The 21,962-nt window shown below is 34.9% G+C and overlaps 1 protein-coding gene across 6 annotated transcripts in view; it reads left to right on the top strand.

Annotated features, from left to right (window-relative positions):
- Positions 1 to 21,962, top strand: part of LOC127856170 (transcription intermediary factor 1-alpha-like) — a 273,940-nt gene that overhangs the window by 224,446 nt on the left and 27,532 nt on the right. For 2 of the 6 annotated variants that reach the window (XM_052392229.1, XM_052392230.1), the window contains one exon: positions 13,213 to 13,939. The exons of 1 other annotated variant lie outside the window; for it this stretch is intronic. In XM_052392229.1, coding sequence (XP_052248189.1) covers positions 13,213 to 13,370 — 158 coding nt within the window. In that variant the 3' untranslated portion in view covers positions 13,371 to 13,939. Of the gene's footprint in view, positions 1 to 202; positions 425 to 11,005; positions 11,134 to 11,464; positions 13,940 to 21,962 lie in introns of those variants that run through there. 3 more of the 6 variants (XM_052392233.1, XM_052392228.1, XR_008037879.1) reach the window with 3 other exon arrangements.

Below are 21,962 nucleotides of genomic sequence, written 5' to 3' on the forward strand. Positions count from 1 at the left end.
TGTTTATGTTTTCAAAAGAACAGAAAATAAAGTGTATTATCGACTTAAGCCCGTGTGTAAGTACAACAAGAGATACATCGATATGTGTCAATTCTCAAAAGAACATATGAAAGTACCAGCCCGTATAAAATTTGTTTATGCTTGTTTATGCATGTCTTCAATTTCGCTTGTATTGCACGAAAGTGGCGGAGATGGTAGTCAGGTAATTGTGAATACTAACCAGCCGATGGTATTACAAGTGCTGTTTATAATGATATTTATCGAAAGGTGGTATTCAAACGCATAAATAATAAACAATTCATTTGCCGAGCAAGTAACATAAAAAAGTGAATGTTCTGCTGCCATTTGGAAAAGTCACATCGTGACTTGCATATATTTTAGCTGAATGCATGAGCAAGGAATTATAAAATAATCGCAAAGTAAATGTTTTAGATCTGTGCATTTCAGAGAAAGTGGTGGTATTCAAAGTAGGCAGGTAGCCTTGAATTAAAATGTATCCCAGTTATTAATCACAACGCGTTCTAAAAGTAACTGATAGTGAGCATGTGTTATTGTGATATATTAAGAAACTTGTTGATACGTTTACAAGTCTATGAAGAAATGAAAAAAAAAACATATTGAAGGCTACTAGAGCAAATATTCCGTAAATTGCAGCTCTTAAAGGTATGTCACCTACCAGTTATTTTAAGAAGTACAAATTAGTTTTAATACTCAGTTGTCAAAATTCAGTGCAAGGCTAATCTGACCGTCATTTCTTAAAGGTTACACATGCTTAAATATAATTCATTCTTGTTCTATAAAGTTGCATTGTTAGATGTCAATTTTCACTATATATGACCAAGCTCCATTTCAATATATCAGTATACACGGTTGGGCAGAAAAAGCCATCGCTTTGAAAAAAACATTTAAAAACAACGAATGTGTTGTAACTCAAAATATTTAACTTATAAATTACACAACGGCATTCGATGGCATAATCTCTGCCATTTTGAGCAGAAAAATGATAACCCCAATATTTGAAGCTAGAAACCAGAACTTGTCAATGAAGGGGATTTTTTTCTTTTTAATTGCATACACATGTGAAACCTTCAAAATGACACACAAACACTTAATTAAAAAAAGTTGTTAAACAATATAATGCATTATTCAACCATTGTTGCTTTTAATCAAACTGACATCATATTACTGTCGTGTCATTTGTAACCATAGATATCCTTTTTACTCTAAAATCATGGGTTTGAATACTGCCAATAGGCTGTGGTCTGTACTTATTATGTTTGCAAACATCTGTTTCTTGTTATTTGGGCTGAGATGTGAATGTCAAAAGTGTAACGATGCAATCAAATATACTCTTCTATTATTTTGTTAATCATTGTTGCATGCATTTCTTCATTTCCATTAGCAAACTGAATGGGGTTTTTTCTATAAAGAGTAATCATAACAGTTTTTTTTTTGTATTTGGAACAATACAAAATTGTTATAAAATCGGTCAATTTTGCCTACTCTTTCAATTAATTCATTTCAAAGTGCTCACATCAAACTATTAAATTTACAACAAATCCGTATACGATATTTGATTGACATTCATTCCATTTAAATGTAAAGGCGTGCGAGCTTTGTGCAGTTCAAATCTTACTGACACAAGTCATTGCGAAAATATTCGCATGTGTTGTGTTTATGTTTTCAAAAGAACAGAAAATAAAGTGTATTATCGACTTAAGCCCGTTGGTAAGTACAACAAGAGATACATCGATATGTGTCAATTCTCAAAAGAACATATGAAAGTACCAGCCCGTATAAAATTGTATGTATTCATGACAAATGCATGGTTTTGCGTTAGCCTATGCTTCGGTCGGTTTTAACAAAAACAGTTAATAAACAAAAGTTGCATTATTGAACACAGTCATACAAATACCTGTTATTCTTTTGCGAAATTAAAGAATATGCGTACTTTTCAGTTGTTGTTTTATTTATGTATGTCCTTGTTTGACGAACGTTATTTTACATCAATTCGTAATAATAAATAAGTCAGTAAAAAATATCTTGTTGCAGGAAAAATGGTTAAACGGTATATTCAGTAGGTGAAATGATGTTTTACTTACTTCGTTAAACAATAAATGAAACATAATTTGGTGTAAAATATTTTAACTTTTTTTTGCGACATTTTTACCACAGGCGCTCGATATGCAATGGGTTTTTTTTTATTATTATTTTTTTTAGTTACCCGATATTGGTAAATTACTACACCCTTGTGTAGTGTATTGGAAAGGTTACACTCAACTATGTGTCACAGCGTGCGTAGGAATACACTTCTTCATGTTGACCGGAGATAGAAAACATTGACCTTATAGGGGCGAATACATTTTCCTATCCCCGGCTGCTATCGTAATTATTATCCCCGGCTGCTTTCGTAATTGTAGACCAAGAAAAATACCACATTCTTGATTCGTTCTTTTATTTCTTCTCATATTTTCAATAGAAAAGTATTAAAAAGAACAGTTTAAAGTGGAAATATTTTTTACGTGACACAATCGGTTGTTATTCAGTCGTCAAGAACGTTGTGTTCATGTAGGAGACTCGACAAGAATAATTATATTGTTATGCCAATTTATAATTTTCTTTGATAAAATGTGTCAACGGCATGAAGCAGGATAAATCGAATACATTGTTGGTGCCGAAATGGAGAAAGTTTATCCGGTTCGGCCCGAAAACGAAAAAAAGGGCTCGCTAAAGCTCGCCCTATTTTCTTTTTCTAAGCCTCACCGGAATAACTTTCTCCATCTCGGCACCAACCATGTATGCTCTATATAATGCATACACATACTAAATCAATAAAAATATTCAAAGAAAACGTTTTCTTAAAAAAAGATAGTTCGACTATGTATATAGATATTGACAAGGTAAGCCACTCGCCATTTTCTCAAGCAACGGAAGTGCGTCATTACCCATAATTAAATCGCTGTCACGCCGCTCGCTTATTGAAATGCGCGCGCAGGCCGAGAACCTCGCTCTTTCTCGCTCAAGAAATAAAGTGTAAGGCCTATCCTTTATATAAAAACGTAAATTATATCCGCAATTTCATAAGAAAAATCGTTAATGCGAGTGCGCATACGTTGAGGATCATTTATTATATTCTCTTACAAGGGGACAGTAACCCATGCAGGTAAAAGCGTCGAATTTGGTATAAAAATGTGGATCTCTGAACAAATTCGGTATAAAAATGTGAATCTCTGAACACCTTCATTTGTGTTATTCCTTTACGTTGCATTCATTTTTTTCCATAACTCCACCAATATGATGTATGTAGTCATCGATCATCATAAAATTATTGTTTTATAGCATTAATATAATTTTTCAAATTCACATTGTCAGTAAATTGACAACCGCATAACGAGATGAATCAGTATTACAACTATCTGTATAACATCATTTTGCATTTGATACTTATATGTTGACACATTTACCCACACATAGGTGCATACGGCATGCATGTGTCAAATATGTTATTGCAACGTGAATGTAGCGGATAAATTTACATACAGTTTTTAGGGAAAGTGTGCATTGCAGTTTTGCTGAAATACATAGATGTATGTCTGCTGACATTGTGAACATATTTTAAAGCTTGGTATTTTTATGAAAATATTGACATAAAAACTAAAAACCATGTACATGAAAACATGAGTTAACCTATGTACATGGATGCCTTCTATAATTGTGAAAATGGTGTAAATCATGAACACATATTAGAAAGTTCATTATATTGTATGTGATTCCATTCACTCTTTTCACATATCATTGTTTGTAATTTCACAACATTCGACTGCACAGATTAAACCATAGATTCCTCTTGCCAGTGGTTAGAATGATATATGGCACACACAAATCATGCTACTGTAATACGCTAGGTATGTTATTCGGTCAAGAAAAAATCCAGTGTATTCTCAATGATGATGCCAAAACTGACTGAATATAGACCATCTAGGAGAGGATATTTACCGTTATATGAATATGCTGCTTGCAGCTAGATCGGTTTTAATTTAATAGGGCATGGGTGCTCGTCTCATAAATCTAAATGACAAAAGCTTACTAAATGTGTAAACAAAGATATCAACTTCAGTAATGTGCACTCAAGAACTCGATTTTATCAATGTCTTTTACTTATTCAAAAATACTACGTCATACATTATTTACGTGATGTCGTTTATTATAATTAAGCATTTGTGTTTTAAACTTTATTAATGAAATTGCTTGATTATACAGTCAGAAGTATGCCTCACAAAAGTTTCTTGTATTTATTTCATTAAACTGTTAATATTGTAAAAAACATTGAATATGATGCAATACATGTAAATTATACAAAGTCCATCTACTGATACAATAATTTGCTGCACGATTATTAATGATCGGTTGTGGTTCACAATAATACGTGAAGAATCCGGCTTGTGACAAACAAAAGTTACATTCTATAACAACCGTTAGGCTTTCACTGCTTTTCAAATCTTCACATGCATGTTTAGTGAATATTGAATAAGTGTAATCTAATTGTTTAAAGCAGCAGGCATTATTTATTATTTGTATTACTTTTTTATCAGTCGTTTTGTTTAATTCATAAAACTAAATTATATGTCATTATAACGCTACCTATAAGTTAAAGCAACTAAAATGTATTTAGCAAGCATGTACTTGGTATTATGACAAACATACCCTACTAAGATTTGTACGTTCAAAAGCATTCTACGGTTTCCCTGAGTTCAATAAGACAGACAAGCAAGTTAACAACATACACCTATTGTTTGGAATTTGTGTTTATTGCAATACTATTTTCGTCCATCAAAACGCACGTTCACCAAAACAGCATAAAATATTTTCGTTGCGGACATAAAACAGACAAATACGTCAACAATACACGAACTGTTATAAAGTTTCATTTATCGTTTAAGTGTCTTTCAACCTGTTTAAAACTACAGTAGCAATATACACGAATATACGAATTCAATTGTATACCTACACATGGAACAAACTCTTGAATCTTACATTGTGTTTTGTCTTTCAATACGGTCTTTCCTGTTGAAAAAAATGCCTAACTCATTCAGAATTGATCGTGCTACAAAGAATGCATGTTTAAATAGGCCTTACTCTTTCAGAATTGATCGTGTTACAAATGATGTTATACTAGTACATAGTTTTGTGTTGACTGGCTGAAATATCTATGTTCTGGATGCACCCGAGAACACAGAAAACACAAAGCATTACGCTGACACAAAGTACTTGGAAACGACGAATTGCCTCTCCATAATTGCCTCAAAAGGACACTTGTCTGTATATGCATATTAACGTTCATGTTTGAACAATATAAATTGAACAGGTATATAGGAATCGGAATTCTTACATTGTTTAACGATACAGGGTTAACATGCATACACGTTTTCATTGAAGTATGGCAATAGCTAAATCAAAAAGTGAATTGCAATAGTTATGGATAAGCATTGCTTTCTGCGACATGGAAGCATCAAAGATAGTTCTTTTGTTATAATTTTACCAATCATAATCAACAAAATCAACGTGGAGAGACGTCAAAATCGTGAACATAAAACGTTCACTCGAAAATGACGATACATTGTCGGACAAACTGGCCGCGACAAGGCGTTGCGAAGGGTTGTGTCGAAAGTCGATATCTGATATGCTGATCGTGATCTTATCACCTCATTTGAATGACATCTGGCGAGTGGTAAATTAGCATTCGACTATGACATTGACACTTTGAACTCGAGACATTGAATCAAAGAATCTTGCTCACTTATGCACAGTAATTTTAAAATCCATTTATGCTAGAAAAATGCGTTGATTTCTTGTGTTTGACATCGAAATGCAATCTTGAGCGTTGACACAGAGACACTTCAGCAAAATATCCTTTTCACTTTCGATAGGTTATGTTAATGAACGTACATCTTCCCCCGCCCAGACAAGGTGTTTAGGACAGACAGAAGAACTATTTATTGACACTTATGCAAAAGTACTTCGTCTTCGTGCTTAAATGTCACGCAACTAGATATGCCAACATAACATTTAATAACATATACTAGTCATTTAAGAACACAAATAAATGCAATCGAGTGTAAGAGCACGTAATTTCTATCAAGGCGGTATTGAAGTTTACAAAACAGTATTACTAAGAATCGCATTTCTTATGACAAAAGCTTCTTTGATAATGTATATTTATTATGAATTAATGATTTGTCGTACGAAACAAGATTTTTGAGAATTTATATACAGATGTGTTTATGCAAAGTATACGGCTAATATATTTTTGTCAACCGAGTGTAATAGTAGCATATGCATATATTCTGTTTATTATGCCACAAATATAAAGCAAAAAGAAAATATAAACAAGATCACAAACAACCACTAAATTTGATCGATGTACGGTAGTAAAATATGCAAACGAGAAGCGGCCTGCTTAAATCCGCTAGCTACTGCATATTAACACACTAAAAATAGTTCGCAAGTTAACAACAACAAAAAACATTTCACACCCACATAAGTTAACAGAAAAAAAAACAGATTAAAGAAGCTTCAGATTATTATTCAAATCCATCGTTAGACCACATTTAGAACATGCTAGCAGGCTAGCAGCGTATGGAGTCCATCTAAAGTAAAATACATTGATATCAGTGAGAATATACAACGTAGAACAACTAAAATGTTACCAACACTAGTGGATATGTCATACGAGGAAAGACTTAAAACTGATAAAACTACTCATTTTTAAATTACGTTCACTACGGAGGAGATGATAAAAACAAACAAGATTTTGAACAATATATATGACAAACGAGCAACAACTGGAATGTTTATTATATAAACATTTACACAACTAGAGGTCATCCTTTGAAACTTATAAAAGACAGATTTACACGTGACTGTAGCAAGAACTCTTTCTCAAACCGTATTGTAATCATGGGGAATAGATCGTAACAGTAAAGATGCCTGGTAAAATATTGGAGTAATCATCCTATGATGTATGACTATAAATGTATGTGATTATAACATAATAATAACCGGAAGTAACGCATTGAGCTTAGTAACCAGTGAGGACGAAGATGTCACTACAGTGGTTCCAAAGACCTGCGGTGGTAAACCACCAAAGGTAATCTGAGGTAAAATATGAAGTAAGAAATCGATACATCACATTACAGATTCTGGATTAAAAATTCCTTTACACTATTTTTGAAAATAACACATATACTTTTACGTACCAGGTAACGGCTATTTTCAAACCAAATGTGTAATATGAAAAATTGAAAAAATAAACCACAAAAACAAAATGAAAGGGATTTCAACGTCATGCGCATATTGGAATTTATATCAGTGATTTATTGTTCAACTATTCCATCTTCGGAGTAAACGTTGAGGTTTGAGATGTTAACGGTTATTTTATTTAAATACATTATTTGCGTTTTCTTGAATTAAATGCTGTTTATTAATGTTGTGAATTAAATATGAAGTTTGTTTACATTTTTACGACATATGCGACTTTCCACGCCTACAAAAAAATAGTCCTGAGAGTGGGCAGGGCTAAACATACATCGAACGCTACTATGTGCATGTTGAACTCGAAGTTAGGCGGAGTTTAAAAAACGGGTAGATTTAAGAAGCGTTATCGGATGGGGTATCCGATAAAGCTTAAAAATATCATTCAGCGTCTCCAATGTCAATGTGTACTTATGGAATAATAAAAAAATCGTATTCAACGTGTAAATCAAATTGATTACAACATTATTGTGAGCGTATCTGCCAGTTTGGATTCTCAACGGGTGTAAAGAGACTCTTAATATTACAGAAAAATAAGCGCAGTCGTTTGGGAAATAAATCTAATCTTCATTTCTGCGTTGAATACAAAAGACCGAGTTCATGGAAATCGCTGCACAATTGATGAAGTTATGGCTGTTCAAAGCAAAACAATCTGTTTTCGGGGTGATCTTGAGATGGATACCTTGTTATATATATATATATATATATATATATATATATATATATATATATATATATATATATATATATATATATATATATATATATATATATATATATATATATATATATATTTGATAGTGAAAATATTTTTATTCAGAAAAGTAGATTTTTAGTTATATTTTGAATATTTATCATTCAAAATGATGTTTTCACTAATTAATATCTTCGCCACACGCTTACCACCTTTGCTTTAGAATTGCAAAAATCTGACATTCTGTAAGTAAGGTTTTGTAAATACATCTTAAGACATTTTAATGTTATGACTATATTTTTTAATTGAAAAATCGCCAAAAGTCTTTTGATTTGTGTTTTTTTAATTTTCAATCTCTAGAATTGTTCGCCTATAACAACAAGCTTTTCTCCTGCGAATTACCGGTAAGTCATTATCATATATCTTACTTGAACATTACTTAGACGTTCTTTGTTTAAATAAGTTTTACTTTAGTTTAAAATACGTAATGCGCTTTGGCACAAACTTCGTGTAGCATCACACTCGTTGTCCAACGATCAGCATACTTTATAAAGCTTTTTACATTGGAACTATGTTTTGATATATATATACATGTCATCATATATCAGATATTTGACTTTGAATTGCGACCTTGAACCTTGCATGCAGTTAGCTATATTCTGTTGTGGAGAGATCCGTAGTAGATCCGGTCATGCAGTTGAGAAGGCAATCAGAGGGATATATTTATACGGAGAATAGCCTTGTCCAGCGGACAGGATTTTAAAATGATGATAGTGATGCAAAGCAATTTCGGGAGAAAATCCAGTCCTACTTGACAAGTTTATTCTCCGTATGTCCCCAAACATATAATTGATAACAAGTAACAAACAAACGGATGAATATTTATATTTATTGCACAATATTTTGTAAAATAAAATGCACAGTACAAACACAAACTAATAAATATGACAAGACATGTAAGATGTGAATAGTACAGAATTATTATGCACTGTTTCAGTTTCAAGACTTCAACAAAATAATTGAACGAATATGCTAAATCAATTTGGAGTTGTTAATAACATGAACAAAAAGTTAAAGTTAAAAAAAATGAATTTGCACACATACATTTTATCTTGTACTCAAGTGATATGCTTTTAAAGTAGATAACATTACATGATTATATCCCCTTACTAACAAGCTCAAGTTAATCAATATTTATGTAAATGTTCCATTAAATACAATTGAAACTTTTATATTAGAAACGATTAAATACAAGTGCTTATATAAATTGTGTAACCTGAATATAAATGAAATATAAAACAAGTCATAAATAGACTGAAAACAACAAATCAAATTTACAATTGTTCATAATATTCATAAACCTCACCATGTACAATGACCTCAGGAAATAGAAACTGAAAACATTGTGCACAATCCTGAGGTTACTGTTAATAGGTTTATTATGTTCCAACATAGTCTCAACAATAATTGATGAGTTACTTGAATTGCAAACTTTGAAGTCTTGTGAATGGACGGACAGACGGACCTAGAGTCCACACTGGTAAAAAACAACATAAACAACTCACTGAAACTCCGATATTTTTGTATTTGGTTAGGGGACGTTGCTGTGCACGCCATTTTGATAACAGTATGCACCTATGCTATCTTAAATGTGAAGTCGTTGGGATTTCATTATTTTAAACATTGCTTTTACGCCTCCTACATTCCGTTTGGAATCGTCCCAGTCTGTTTGCAATGGTTGTCAGTCTTACAAGGAAAAAGGAGTCATTAGGTTATAATGTAATAATGCGGTTCGCAAACGACCAATTACTCCGGATATGCCTCTTGCTATCAACTTAACTTTAGATTAATCGAACTCTTTTGACTCCACTGTGAGTTAAAATTACGCATATTTTTACTCGATCATTCCTGAAATCAGCTACTTCTGTGTGACATTAGTTATCACGACTGGGGTATCCGGTGTCACATACGATGGAGTAAGACGGTCCCGTTCCAGTCTTAACTATTAAACATTCATTTGAAACGCTATCATCAGCATTGCTTTTATTTTTAAGGCTGCATACATACGGCTGGGAAAGAACTCTCGGGCCCCGTCTTCAAGTGTTCAACCCGCTTTCTTGCATACTATTCATCACTAAGAAAAACAGTGGTTGCATGTAGAAGTTATCCCCGCCTCCGACATCGCTAGCTAATCCTTTAGATGCGGGGGAGGGGGCATTCTGTTACAAATTCAGCATTTTAACCGGCGCTACAATACTGATAGGTGACTGGCGTTTAAAAAGCTACAAACACTACATTTTCGATGACTTCCATAAGCGTTACCGCGCAATTTAGAGTGAACAAAGTGACGACTGCCCTTAAAGAATCCGAATTAAGGAAAGAATGGCTTCGAAGTTTAGCGTTCTAACAACTACGCTGAACTGAACAATATATCATTGCGACATTGTTAAAATCATTATCATTATATGAAGTATGATGCAAGAGACATATTCGTAGATTGTTTGATGGGGGTACAGTTGAGCCAAAACATTCCTGTGTGAACTGTCTTGAATACCTTTGTCCTGCGTTTGCACGAGAACACAGAAGGCGTTCGCATAAAAAGGAGTTATACATAAGCTAAATTATGCTAAACAATTGCGGTATATTTGATGAGATTGAAAAAATCTACGTGCTAAAGATGTATTTGTATAGAAATATAAAAATAAATGTCAATTCTAAACTTCGAAGTTTCCGACGAACGCTTAAGAACTTCGATTACCTGCGTTCTCATAAGTGTCACACACGCTTCCGTATGTTAATGTTTAAAACGCCTATTAAGAATTGACCCATATTCAGTCTTGCGGAAGACTACTGCTATTGAGTATAGTATTTAATTATGATATGCTTTTAACTTTCAACTTCTTTCTTGGTATCTTAATATTTATATTAATAATTGCATACTATGATTTGTCATATTATTGTTATATTTATTTAACTTTCGATTTACTGTTCATTTTCAGAAAATGATTATTAATAGAACATGCGTAGTTTCGAGCTTTAAATAAAGTGATGAGGTGTCCTTCTTCGCAGCCATTTTGAGGAAGTGGAATGATTTCTAACCGGTTCATAACTAGAATTAATCCATTCACGTAAGTTCCTTTTTTCTTTACATTGTTTATGTTACCAAACAATATGTATCACCTGTGTTTGAGCTACAAATAAAATATAATATAATAATAAAATAGATTTAAATGTCTTAAATTTACCTTGGTTACGTGGACAATATAATGGCACAATTTGCTTACGATGTACGATTCGTAGGAACTCTGAAAAAGGCTTCATGAAGCTATTTTAAAATGAGAGAACTGTTAACAAATGTAGCATTATTTATAAGAATTAGTATCATTTATACATTTAAACTATATATAAACTATTTTTTCAAAATTTATTTTAACGCATAGTCTTAATATTAAATTTCAGGTAGTAATATTTCTAAATGGCAGACGCTATTAAGGAAATAACAACTTTTAAATGCGGACCATGTCTGTTTGATGGGGATACGGTTGAGCCAAAACATTTCTGTGTGAACTGTCTTGAATACCTATGTTCTGCGTGTGCACGAGAACACAGAAGGCACAAGTCATCACGTGAACATACAATACTTGAAGACAATGAATTTCCACAGGATGTTACACTATTTGAAGAGATGAAGAAATTGCCATACTGTCCGAAACATCCAAATGTAGAAATCGACCAACACTGCCCGAGTCATGATGTTTTATTTTGCTCGCAATGTCTACAAAAGGACCACGGTCTTTGTGAACGAGTCACAAACCTTGCATGTTCTCTAGAAGAAATATCCGCAACTAAAAACCAAATGGAACTGCTCAATGATCTTCTGACGAAGTCCAAAGCAAAACAAACTGAATTCTTCAAACATTTAGAAGAAGCCCGGATTCATGTGAATGCAGTTGAACTAGAAATCAATAGCTTTATTCAGACATTGAAACATGTTGTACAGAACATTGAGAGAACATTGAATGAACGGTTTACAAAAGTGACACAACCTTTTAAACATTATGATGAAACCTTGTCGAACATTGTCAAGAAAGCATCATTTTACGAACATATGCAAGCGATAACGTCGAGGTATGGTACAGCAAAACAGAATGTTGCTCTAAACTTCACATTATCTGTATTACTTAAGGAACTGGAATCAAATGACTCTATTGATTCCGTTTTTTCTAAACAAATTCAATTTTTAAAATCCAACAATTTTGAGGATCTGATTAGCGAGTTGAACCGATACGATGTTGTTTTGAGATCTAAGGACGAACGGGCCTCCGACATTTGCAGTGATGAAGAAGACACGTATGAAGATGCGTTGGACCATCTTCAAACGAATAAACGAGATGAAGCGACGCAAGTGGAACAACTTATGATTGCCCATGAATTGGGTCCGAAGAGACCTTTGCGCAATTTGGCTGTAAAGCATGACGATATACGATTGTTGAAGATTGAAAGCCAGAAGCCTGAAACAATAATGTGTTCTATTGTAGCACTTCACGTTTTATCTGATGGAAGAATTTTATTATTGCAACAGGAAAACATTTTAAAACTACATTCGCGAACATTAACATTAATCTCAAAATTCCAGTTTAAACAAAATGTTAAAGACATGTGTATTAGTGATCAAAACAAAAACGGATTATTTACAGTAGCTGTTTGCTTTGAACAATCGCGAACAATAACGTTCATAGAACATGATGTCACATTTCAGGAGAGGCACACTATCCACTGCAGTGACAATGTCTTTAGTATATCAATGTATGTTCACCATTTGGTAGCCCTTGTCGAAACGAAGGGTTTAAAATCATCCTATGAAATTCAGCTTCTGGACAAATCGACTGGTCACGCGTGTTACGCATTTGATGAATTTAAAAGAATGAATGACACGCACAGCTTGCATGGAACAAATGTGGTTATTGTTAAGCCGACACGAATATATGCATGCAAAACCAAAATGAAAATTACATTAGCTGATGCAAATACAGTTTATATCTTTAAGATTGAAGATGGTGATTGTAATCACCAAACAGTGTGTGCAGTAGGTCAATGCGTGTGGAAACTGAGCGACATCGAACCTAATCTTAACAATGTTAGAGATGTTAAATGTGATTCACAAGGACATGTGTATGCTCTAACAAAGTCATATTTATATCAGATACCTCAACCTTGCATAAATTATAATTTGCGATGTCTTATTTCTGATTGCCGAACCGCTGCTGCAGTGGCGATAGACGAGTACAGTCAGAGCATAGTGTTAGGTCAAAAGAATGCAGATCGTGCGCACGTGTACAGCTATAGATTTTCGACAGACAAATGAGGTTTCTGCAATGTTTCAAACTGGCAAAAAACTTGAACAATACCGTAACGTATTGCTTGACACAATGGGGCTGCTTGTTTATTCGAGGCTTCGATACCACTTGTAATGCACGATAGTGGCGGAGATTAAGTTAAATAATGGTGAATACTTACTAGCCGATGGTATTGCAGGTGTAGTTCAAATGAATATAAATCGGAAAACGGTATTCGAATGTCTTATCATTAAACAACAATACATGTATTTAAATGCCGTTAAAATCATTAAATTCGGTGTTCGTCTAACAAGTAGCATTGAAAGTGTATGTCCCAATGTCATTTGGAAAAACATGTTAAAGTAATATATACATTAAAGGTAATGAAAATGTCATTTTATTGAATATTTTATGAATAAAGATATGTGTTTTTAAAGATACGTCGTATCTATGCACTTATCACCAATCTCAACAAATACCTATGTTTTCGTGTATTTTTATGAATTGTCAAAAAATTTGATTGTGCATTAATTGTAAAGAATTGTTATTTGGTTATTGAAGACATAATCACCATAAAAAGATTATTTCTTTAACAATTCGAAGGCTTAGTTTTATTTTGAGATGTTGAATTATTATAAGTATTTTAACAACTAGTTTGTGAAAGTAACTAGTTCGTCTAACAAGTAGCATTGAAATGCTAGGGACCGTAGTGACATGGTGAGCTTATGTGACCGTGTGATGTCCGGCGTCCCTTGTGTGTACGTGTGTGCGTACATATCGCATTGTCGCCCTCTGGATTTTAATGTGTAATCACGATGGCACTAACGGTATTTCGTACAAAACCCAATACCAATAATCGGCCTAATAACCATACACTCGATATTGTGAGGCACATATCTTCCTCGTTTCGTTTTGATAGGAAAACGTCTATATACTCCAATAGATGCCATCAATACAAAGTTATTGTTAAGAGTATATCTATTTACCACACTTTTGTTCTACCGTTAGTTAAGAACGTTGTGCATTCCCTATAATCAAAACATCGATGATAACCTGTGACATCTGAACGCGATTTTTGTTTTGCAAAAACGCACATAATATGCTATTTCCAAAACATAGTGTATGTTCTCTGTTCAGTATTATTTTTACTGCCATTTCAGTTATTCTGATGCATTGTGTACATAATGGCATACCTTCGGCAGTATTAGCCCGATGGCTTTAGCCTTATCTAACATCATAGCCGTTTGATTAAACAATATTTATTTAGCTATGAGTAAACACAGGTAAGCAATACTATACCAATTTATTTAATACTTTGACAAAATATGTCCAACAGGTAGACATCGCTTTATATTGCTTAACACAAATAACGCAAAGTACAATTTTACAGAATTTTGGAAAAAGCTCCAGGCGTATACTGTGTCTCTCTTCTGTGAGTTGCAAGTGCTGCTTTAATGGGGTAAACTACTACGCTTGGATCGAAATGTAAAAATCAAAGCGCTGAAGGCACTGAATTTGTTCGTTGTTGTATAATCTTAGTCGCAACTCAGTTTTCAAAATTATGTTATAGCTTTTTATATCGCAAGTTTGAAATTACCACAACCCATTCAAATTTATAAAGAGTGTGTATTAAAGCACAGGTCGAGATGTGTTTGTTTTTTCAAATCATTAATAAAAAAGATAATTTAAGCTTCATTTTAGGAAAACAGGGCTTAATGCATATCCATTTATTGTCATCCCAGTACCAGAAACTCTCTTTAAACGAAAACACCGCAAAATCAGAAAGTGTTGCATTGCACAGGCTAATCAGTGTACACAGGCTAATCTTATTTGACATGCATTAAGCCCCGTTTTCCCTGAAAGCAGCCAATATGTACAGATTTCAATGATAAACACTAGACTGGCCAACGTTGTCTTACAAGCTGTTAAATACTTTTGAATACATACACACTATGTAGTGTACCAGTGAGAACTATAAACAGGCAGATGCGGTGGTAAGAGCAGACGCTCCTAGCATTCGTCGTCTCCTTAATTTTACTGCAGTTATCCATACAGGAAGCGGGTACGGTCCCTAGCGTACTTAACGCAGACTGACTTGCAAAATTGCCTCTACATTATTTGTGAGCTAACGCTCACAAATAATTAGGAACAGTATAGAACATCTCTATAACATTACAAAGGTATAGCCTTAGAAAATGATATACGTACATATAGTTATAGTTATTAAACAACAAGTTTAAAAGAAAAATGTAGAATGTGATAAAAATGAAAGTACGTATGTATCAGCATTCATTTGTAATACACTAACGATATTTAGATAGAGAAAAGGAAGTAGAATTTTAAAAAGAAGGAAATTGTGATAAGACACGAAGCAGTTGCGGAACGGGGCATCCTCAGCAGAATATGGTCCGTTTATACGATAGAGTAACGTTGCAATCTATGACTATCCCCTAACCTCCTATGTTAATTAATATAACATATTAACTGTATGTGTATTTTCGGCTTAGGAAAAATGAACTTTAGTAGAGACTACTATTGTAAATGTAAAAAAGAATACAAATTATTAGTACGAAAAAAGAAGAATTCTTACTTAAACAAGAGGGCAATTATGACCCTGAATCGCTCACCTGACTAACCAAATACAATCCCAACCCAGTTTTCATCAATATAAACATTCTGACCAAATTTCATAAAGATTGGATGCAAACTGTGTCCTCTATTGTCTACACAAGGTTTTCTTATATTTGACCTATTGACCTAGTTTTTGACCCCAGACGACCCAAATACAATACCGCCCCAGATTTCATCAAGACAAATATTCTGACCAAATTTCATGAAGATTGGATGAAAACTGTGACCTTTATTGTCTACACAAGGTTTTTACATTATTTGACCTAGTGACCTAGTTTTTGACCCAGAGTGACTCAAATACAATCCCAATCCAGATTTCATCAAGATAAACATTCTGACATTCTAAATTTCATAAAGATTGGATGAAAACTGCGACCTCTATTGTCTATACAAGGTTTTTCTATTATTTCACCTAGTGACTTAGTTTTTGACCTAGTGACCTAGTCTTTGACCCCAGATGACCCAAATACAATCCCAACCCAGATTTCATCAAGATAAACATTCTGCCCAAATTTTAAAAAGATTGAATGAAAACTGTGACCTCTACTGTCTACACAAACTGACTAATGGGATTGTTTACCCTCGGGACTTCGGTTATAAACCATTGCCCGAGCACACTGCTTAACATAGAACTCTGCATAAAAAAGCCGAAAACGGCCATAAAATGGACAGCCCGATTTTACTGGGCTGTACCATTGACATAAAAAGAAAACTTTGCAGTGTTGGTGCGATGCCTTAATAAAAATCTATTAGTTTAAAAATATCTAACCTTTATAAGAAGCGTTAAAAAGACGCAGTACTTTACAATGCCTAACGCTGTTAAAAAGCGGCGTTTTTATTGGTTTATGCACTTATAAAACAATGGCGCTGATTGGCCGAAAATTCTTATTAAGGATTGCAAGTAGGTCAATCCGTTTATAAATAGATTTTCCCACGGCTGACGTTGTACTTTAAGAAAAAGTAAACAATAATAGTTTATATGCAAAAATATAAATGAAAGAAAAAGATGATAAATCCAAAAGAACTTGGACTTGTTATATAGTTATAAATTACTATGTTTATGTTATGTTACTGAGCTTATTATTAATTATTATCATTAATATGATGTTGTTATTGTATGTTATTGTTTGTTTTGTTTTTTAAGGAGGAGAGAGAGAAAAAAATAGCCCAATTTTTATAAGTAAAGATGGTGAAAACACACATACTGTTGTATGTGGCATCATCATTACCAGACCCACTGTTCAGTATATACTGCAATGGGTTTGTTGGAGTCTTTAGACTTTGTGATCTGTGTTTTAAATGTAAGAGTCCAAATAGGACTATTTTAATATAAGTCTTGTAGAAAAAGGGATACACAGATGTGTAATATGTTTGAGTAATACAATAATAATACTTGAAGATTTTCCAGATCACAAAGTGATTGAACATTGCCACAATATGTTTACATACATAGTCAAGTACCATTTTTATGTGTATAATTAAAGTTTAAACTAAATGCCACACAACAAGATCTAATCATTGGTGAGATATGTTTATATCTATGAAAATTTATTAATAGGGATGCCAGAGCCTGATTTAACACCTCTCAAATGTAAAGTGAAGTTGCATGTGTACATGCAATTATATGAAAAGGAAAGAAAAAGACAAAATATGATAACACATAGGGAGTATAACTCTCAATTATATATTAATGTTGCAATTGAGTATTGAGTTGTTAAAAAGATAATGAGTACAAGTTTATGTATGTGGCTCAATGTTGAACACTTGCAGACAGGGAATATAGCCATAATGCTCCAACATAAGACCCTGTCTGTATGGAACTTAAGGAGGATTGGGCTATGGAGAAGAGAGGTCCCCCCAGAGTGGCATTAAAACAATATTTAAAAGTGGGTTTAGTAAAAAAAAACTTATATGTTAAGAGCAATAACTTACGTGTCTCCAAACGGTAACCTTCATAGGGCCACATAAAAATTAAGGGTAAGACAATGTGCTTTACAGTTAAAAATGAGACAAAACAGCTAAATTTGTACAAAAGGTATATTATTTACAATATGTACATAACTATATGCATTTATATATTTAAAATACACGTTGCCACCCTGGTGGGTTGAAAGAAGGGGAGATTTTTGGAAGTGTAGGCCGCTGTGGGTGTGGGAAAAGAAGAGCCAGCAGAGGTGGTGTCACTCAGTTGTACTAAGGGAGGTAATTGTGGTGATGGAGTCTACAATGGTTGTTTCCCCTGGACCAGAGGGAGTGCACGGTAAATGAAAAATAGTTTGTATACTATTGAAGGAAAATTGATAATGGTAAGATGTAAAATGGTAAAAAGACCAAATATTACCTAGATGCATTAAAATAAACACAAAAAGCTCTAATCTAACCAATATTATTAATATATTGGTGATAACAATGGAGGAAATAATACTAAAGTACCTTGTATGGTATGCAAAATGACAATTAAACAGAAAAACCGAGGCAATTTGCTATATAAAATAGCAATTTAATATAAAAATAAGGTTATTTGCTATAAAAGTAGCAATTTTAACATGAATATATGCAATACAAAGTAAAATGGTTGCTATGGTGTAGGAATAGCAATATTTAGATCAAAATTAAGGCAATTTGCTATATAAAATAGCAGTTTTCACAAAAGTAAGGAAATTGCTACACAAAATAGCAGTTATAACAATATTTGATGTACTCCAAGGATCAAAATTAGCAGTTTCAACAAAGTCGACAATACTTTGTCCCGGATAGGGCTAAATAGGTGTTTATCATGGTATACGGCCCTGTACCGTGCACTCCAGTCCGACATGGTTCTTCGAGTTAGAAGGGGAAAGGATGGGGTGTCAAAGAGGAAGGGAGGGGGTGCAATGCAGCCAACAATCCCAGGTTACTGGACAGCCTCGTCCTTTTTTGTAGTAAGAAATGCCATAAGATATGATTATATTAAAAAACTGAAAAATGTAAATGGTGGACTAACGTCATACTCTCATAAAAAAATGTATTAAAATAAAGAAGACCAGGTCAATGCCATTGGCCTGATTTAGAAAGGGCGGGGTAGAACAATAAACCCATTAAAAGCTAAAATAAAGGTTGTGTAAAAGCGACACAAATCCAACACAATTATTAGATTACATCAGGTTTGTGCAGAGATTACACATTTTAAAAGAAAACAGTCACAAGACTGAATAATTAGGTGGGTGTTGGCTGCTCTCCCTCCCCCAATGACCTAGATTTTGTCAGTTATTTGACAATCTAGTAAGTATTTGGCGAGGGCAGAGAAGACCGGGCCCCTAGCTGCTCCCTTGTGGTCTAGCACGTTGGGAAGGTTAAAAACTAGTCCATGGGAGTGCAATGCAGCTTCGAGGTGGTCCCTCTGCGCCTTATGGTTAGGACAGTGCAGCAGCATGTGGGGCGCAGTGAGAGGTTCCTGGCACCTAGGACATGCAGGGTCTATACCGAGGACATACTTTCCTGCGCCACCGGGTAATAGGGTGGTTCCCATCCTCAGGCGCGTGATGGCTCTTCCAAGCACAATGCTTGCTGAGTATCTGTCAGGCGGCCTGAGGGTTTTCGCAGGTCTGGTAAAAGTATGTCGACGGGAAGACAAATTGTCGGTCCGGAGATTCCACTCGCCCAAAACAAATTTCTTTGTCAGGGAGTAGATCTCAGAAGGTGCCAGGGGTTCCCCAACATCTACGACCCCCCTCAAGAGGCCCTCCTTAGCCCCCCTGTCGGCCTGCTCATTCCCACTGATGTTGACATGTGCTGGACACCATACTAATGTGACCTTTAAAGATTTATCTAGGCACTGTTGATGAAGTTCCAAAATGCTAGCTAAAATATCAGGCCTAGATCTGCTATTTCTGTTTTTTATGGACTCAAGAGATGACATTGAGTCTGATAAAATAGCAGTTTTAGTAGGTTTATTGACCAATATCCAGCACAGAGAGAATTTAATTGCCAAAAGTTCTGCTGTAAAAATAGAGAGATTGTTGCTGAGCCTGTGCGTTTTGCTAATGTTTTTTGAAGGGATTACAAAAGAGTTGGCTACCAAACCAGAGTTAGGGCATTTGGAGCCGTCAGTGTAGATTTTTAGATGCACAGCATACATATTATCTATAAGAGAGAGAGCTTCTGACTTGATGAGTTGTGGCAAGTCAGTTTTCGTTATTTTATTAGAGAGTGATAGGTCAACATCAATGGGTCCAAGCGTCCAGGGGGGGGGGGGGGGCTTGGAGGGTCTCAGGTCTGCTACATGTACCTTGTCGAGACCGGCATCCTCAACCAGGGTCCTAATACTCGCACCAAAAGGTAGGGCGACATGCTTACGCTTAAGTATTTTCCCCTTGATGAAGGTGCCAGTCCCGACAAGTTTGTTAACGGGGTTTGAACCATGCCGAGACTTAGCCCTGGCCCAGAAATTGAGGGACTGTTGTTTTCTACGCAAGTCAAGAGGTAACACACCGGCCTCCTCCTCTAGCAGTGCACCCGGTGTACAGTTTAGGGCTTTCAGAGCTATCCTTAGGGCATTGTGTTGAATGGCATCAACCATTTTTAGGGCATTTGGCTTTGCACATGCATAGATTTGGGCTCCATAATCTAGCTTTGGACGTATAAGGGACTTGTAGAGTGTTAAGAGGCTATTTTTATCTGATCCGAAACCTGTGCCTCTCAACATTCTCATTAAATTTAGGTCCCTTTCGCACCTTTCTGCCAAATATTTGAAGTGGTGAGTAAAGGTTAACTGTTTATCTAGGTACATACCTAGAAATTTCACCACTTTTTCAAAGATAATTTTGGTGCCGCCTAAATTTAAGTCCAAAGAGTGCTGAAATTTTTCGCCAAATAGTACTCCTACTGTTTTGGTTGGAGAAATTTTGAATCCCCATTCAATTGCCCATTTCCATATGGAGTCTAAGCCTGCTTGAGCCCTCTTTTGCAGGCGTAACATGTTAGACCCCTTTAACCAAGTGCCTGAGTCATCGGCAAACTGGGAGATAACCATTCCTGAGTCTTTTACGGCATCAGGTAGACCGTTTACGATGAGGGAGAACAGAGTTGGGGATATTACGGACCCCTGAGGGGTTCCGCGTTCAGTTATGGCTACCTCTGATAACTCCCCATCGACCCTGACCTGGATTTTACGGCCCTCTAGGAAAGCTCTGAGGTAGTGGAAGCAGTATCCAGTGATTCCATAGTCAGCTAGCTTTTTTAATATGCCAAAGGCCCATGTTAAATCAAAGGCGGCCTGAAGGTCCAAAAAAATTGCTCATACTGATTGCCCTTGATTTTTTGCAGAAAGAATATCATGTTGTAATCTAGCTAGCTGGTCAAGAGTAGATCGCCCCTTCCTAAAGCCAGACTGGAAGGGGTTTAGTATATTATTAGATTCCAATAAGTGTTCTAATCTATTTTTGACCAGTATTTCTAATAATTTACCTGCATGTGATGTTAAACTTATTGGACGATATGAGTTTGGATCATTTTTGTCTTTACCGGGTTTAGGAATTGGAATCACTGTGGCCTGCTTCCACTCGGGTGGTATCCTGCCTGTCCTATACACCTGATTGAATAGGTTAAGCCAGATTTTCAGAGTTATGGTTGACATATTTTTAAACATTAAATATGCTATTTTGTCAGGCCCCGTGGCGGTGTTGCTCCTGCTGTTAATGGCACTTAATAATTCTGTAATAGTGAATGGTAGATTAAGAGGCGTGCTGTTATCCCCAGGCTCGTTTAAAATATTTCGGTGCTCAGTCTCAAACCGCTTTTGATAATTCAAAGTTTCAACGGGAAGGTTTGAGTCACTGGAGACAGATTGGAAATGTCGTACCAAAAATTGAGCCTTTTCCCTTGGGGTAGTGGCAAGTTCGCCTTTGTATTTAAGTAGAGGTACAGGGGTGAATGAATTTCCTTTAATTCTGTGTATTTTTTGCCAAAAATCCCTAGTATTTTTCTTATTAATGATAGCTGAATCACAGAAT

This window comes from Dreissena polymorpha, chromosome 13, assembly GCF_020536995.1.
Source record: "Dreissena polymorpha isolate Duluth1 chromosome 13, UMN_Dpol_1.0, whole genome shotgun sequence".
NCBI classification, from domain to species: Eukaryota; Metazoa; Mollusca; class Bivalvia; order Myida; family Dreissenidae; genus Dreissena; species Dreissena polymorpha.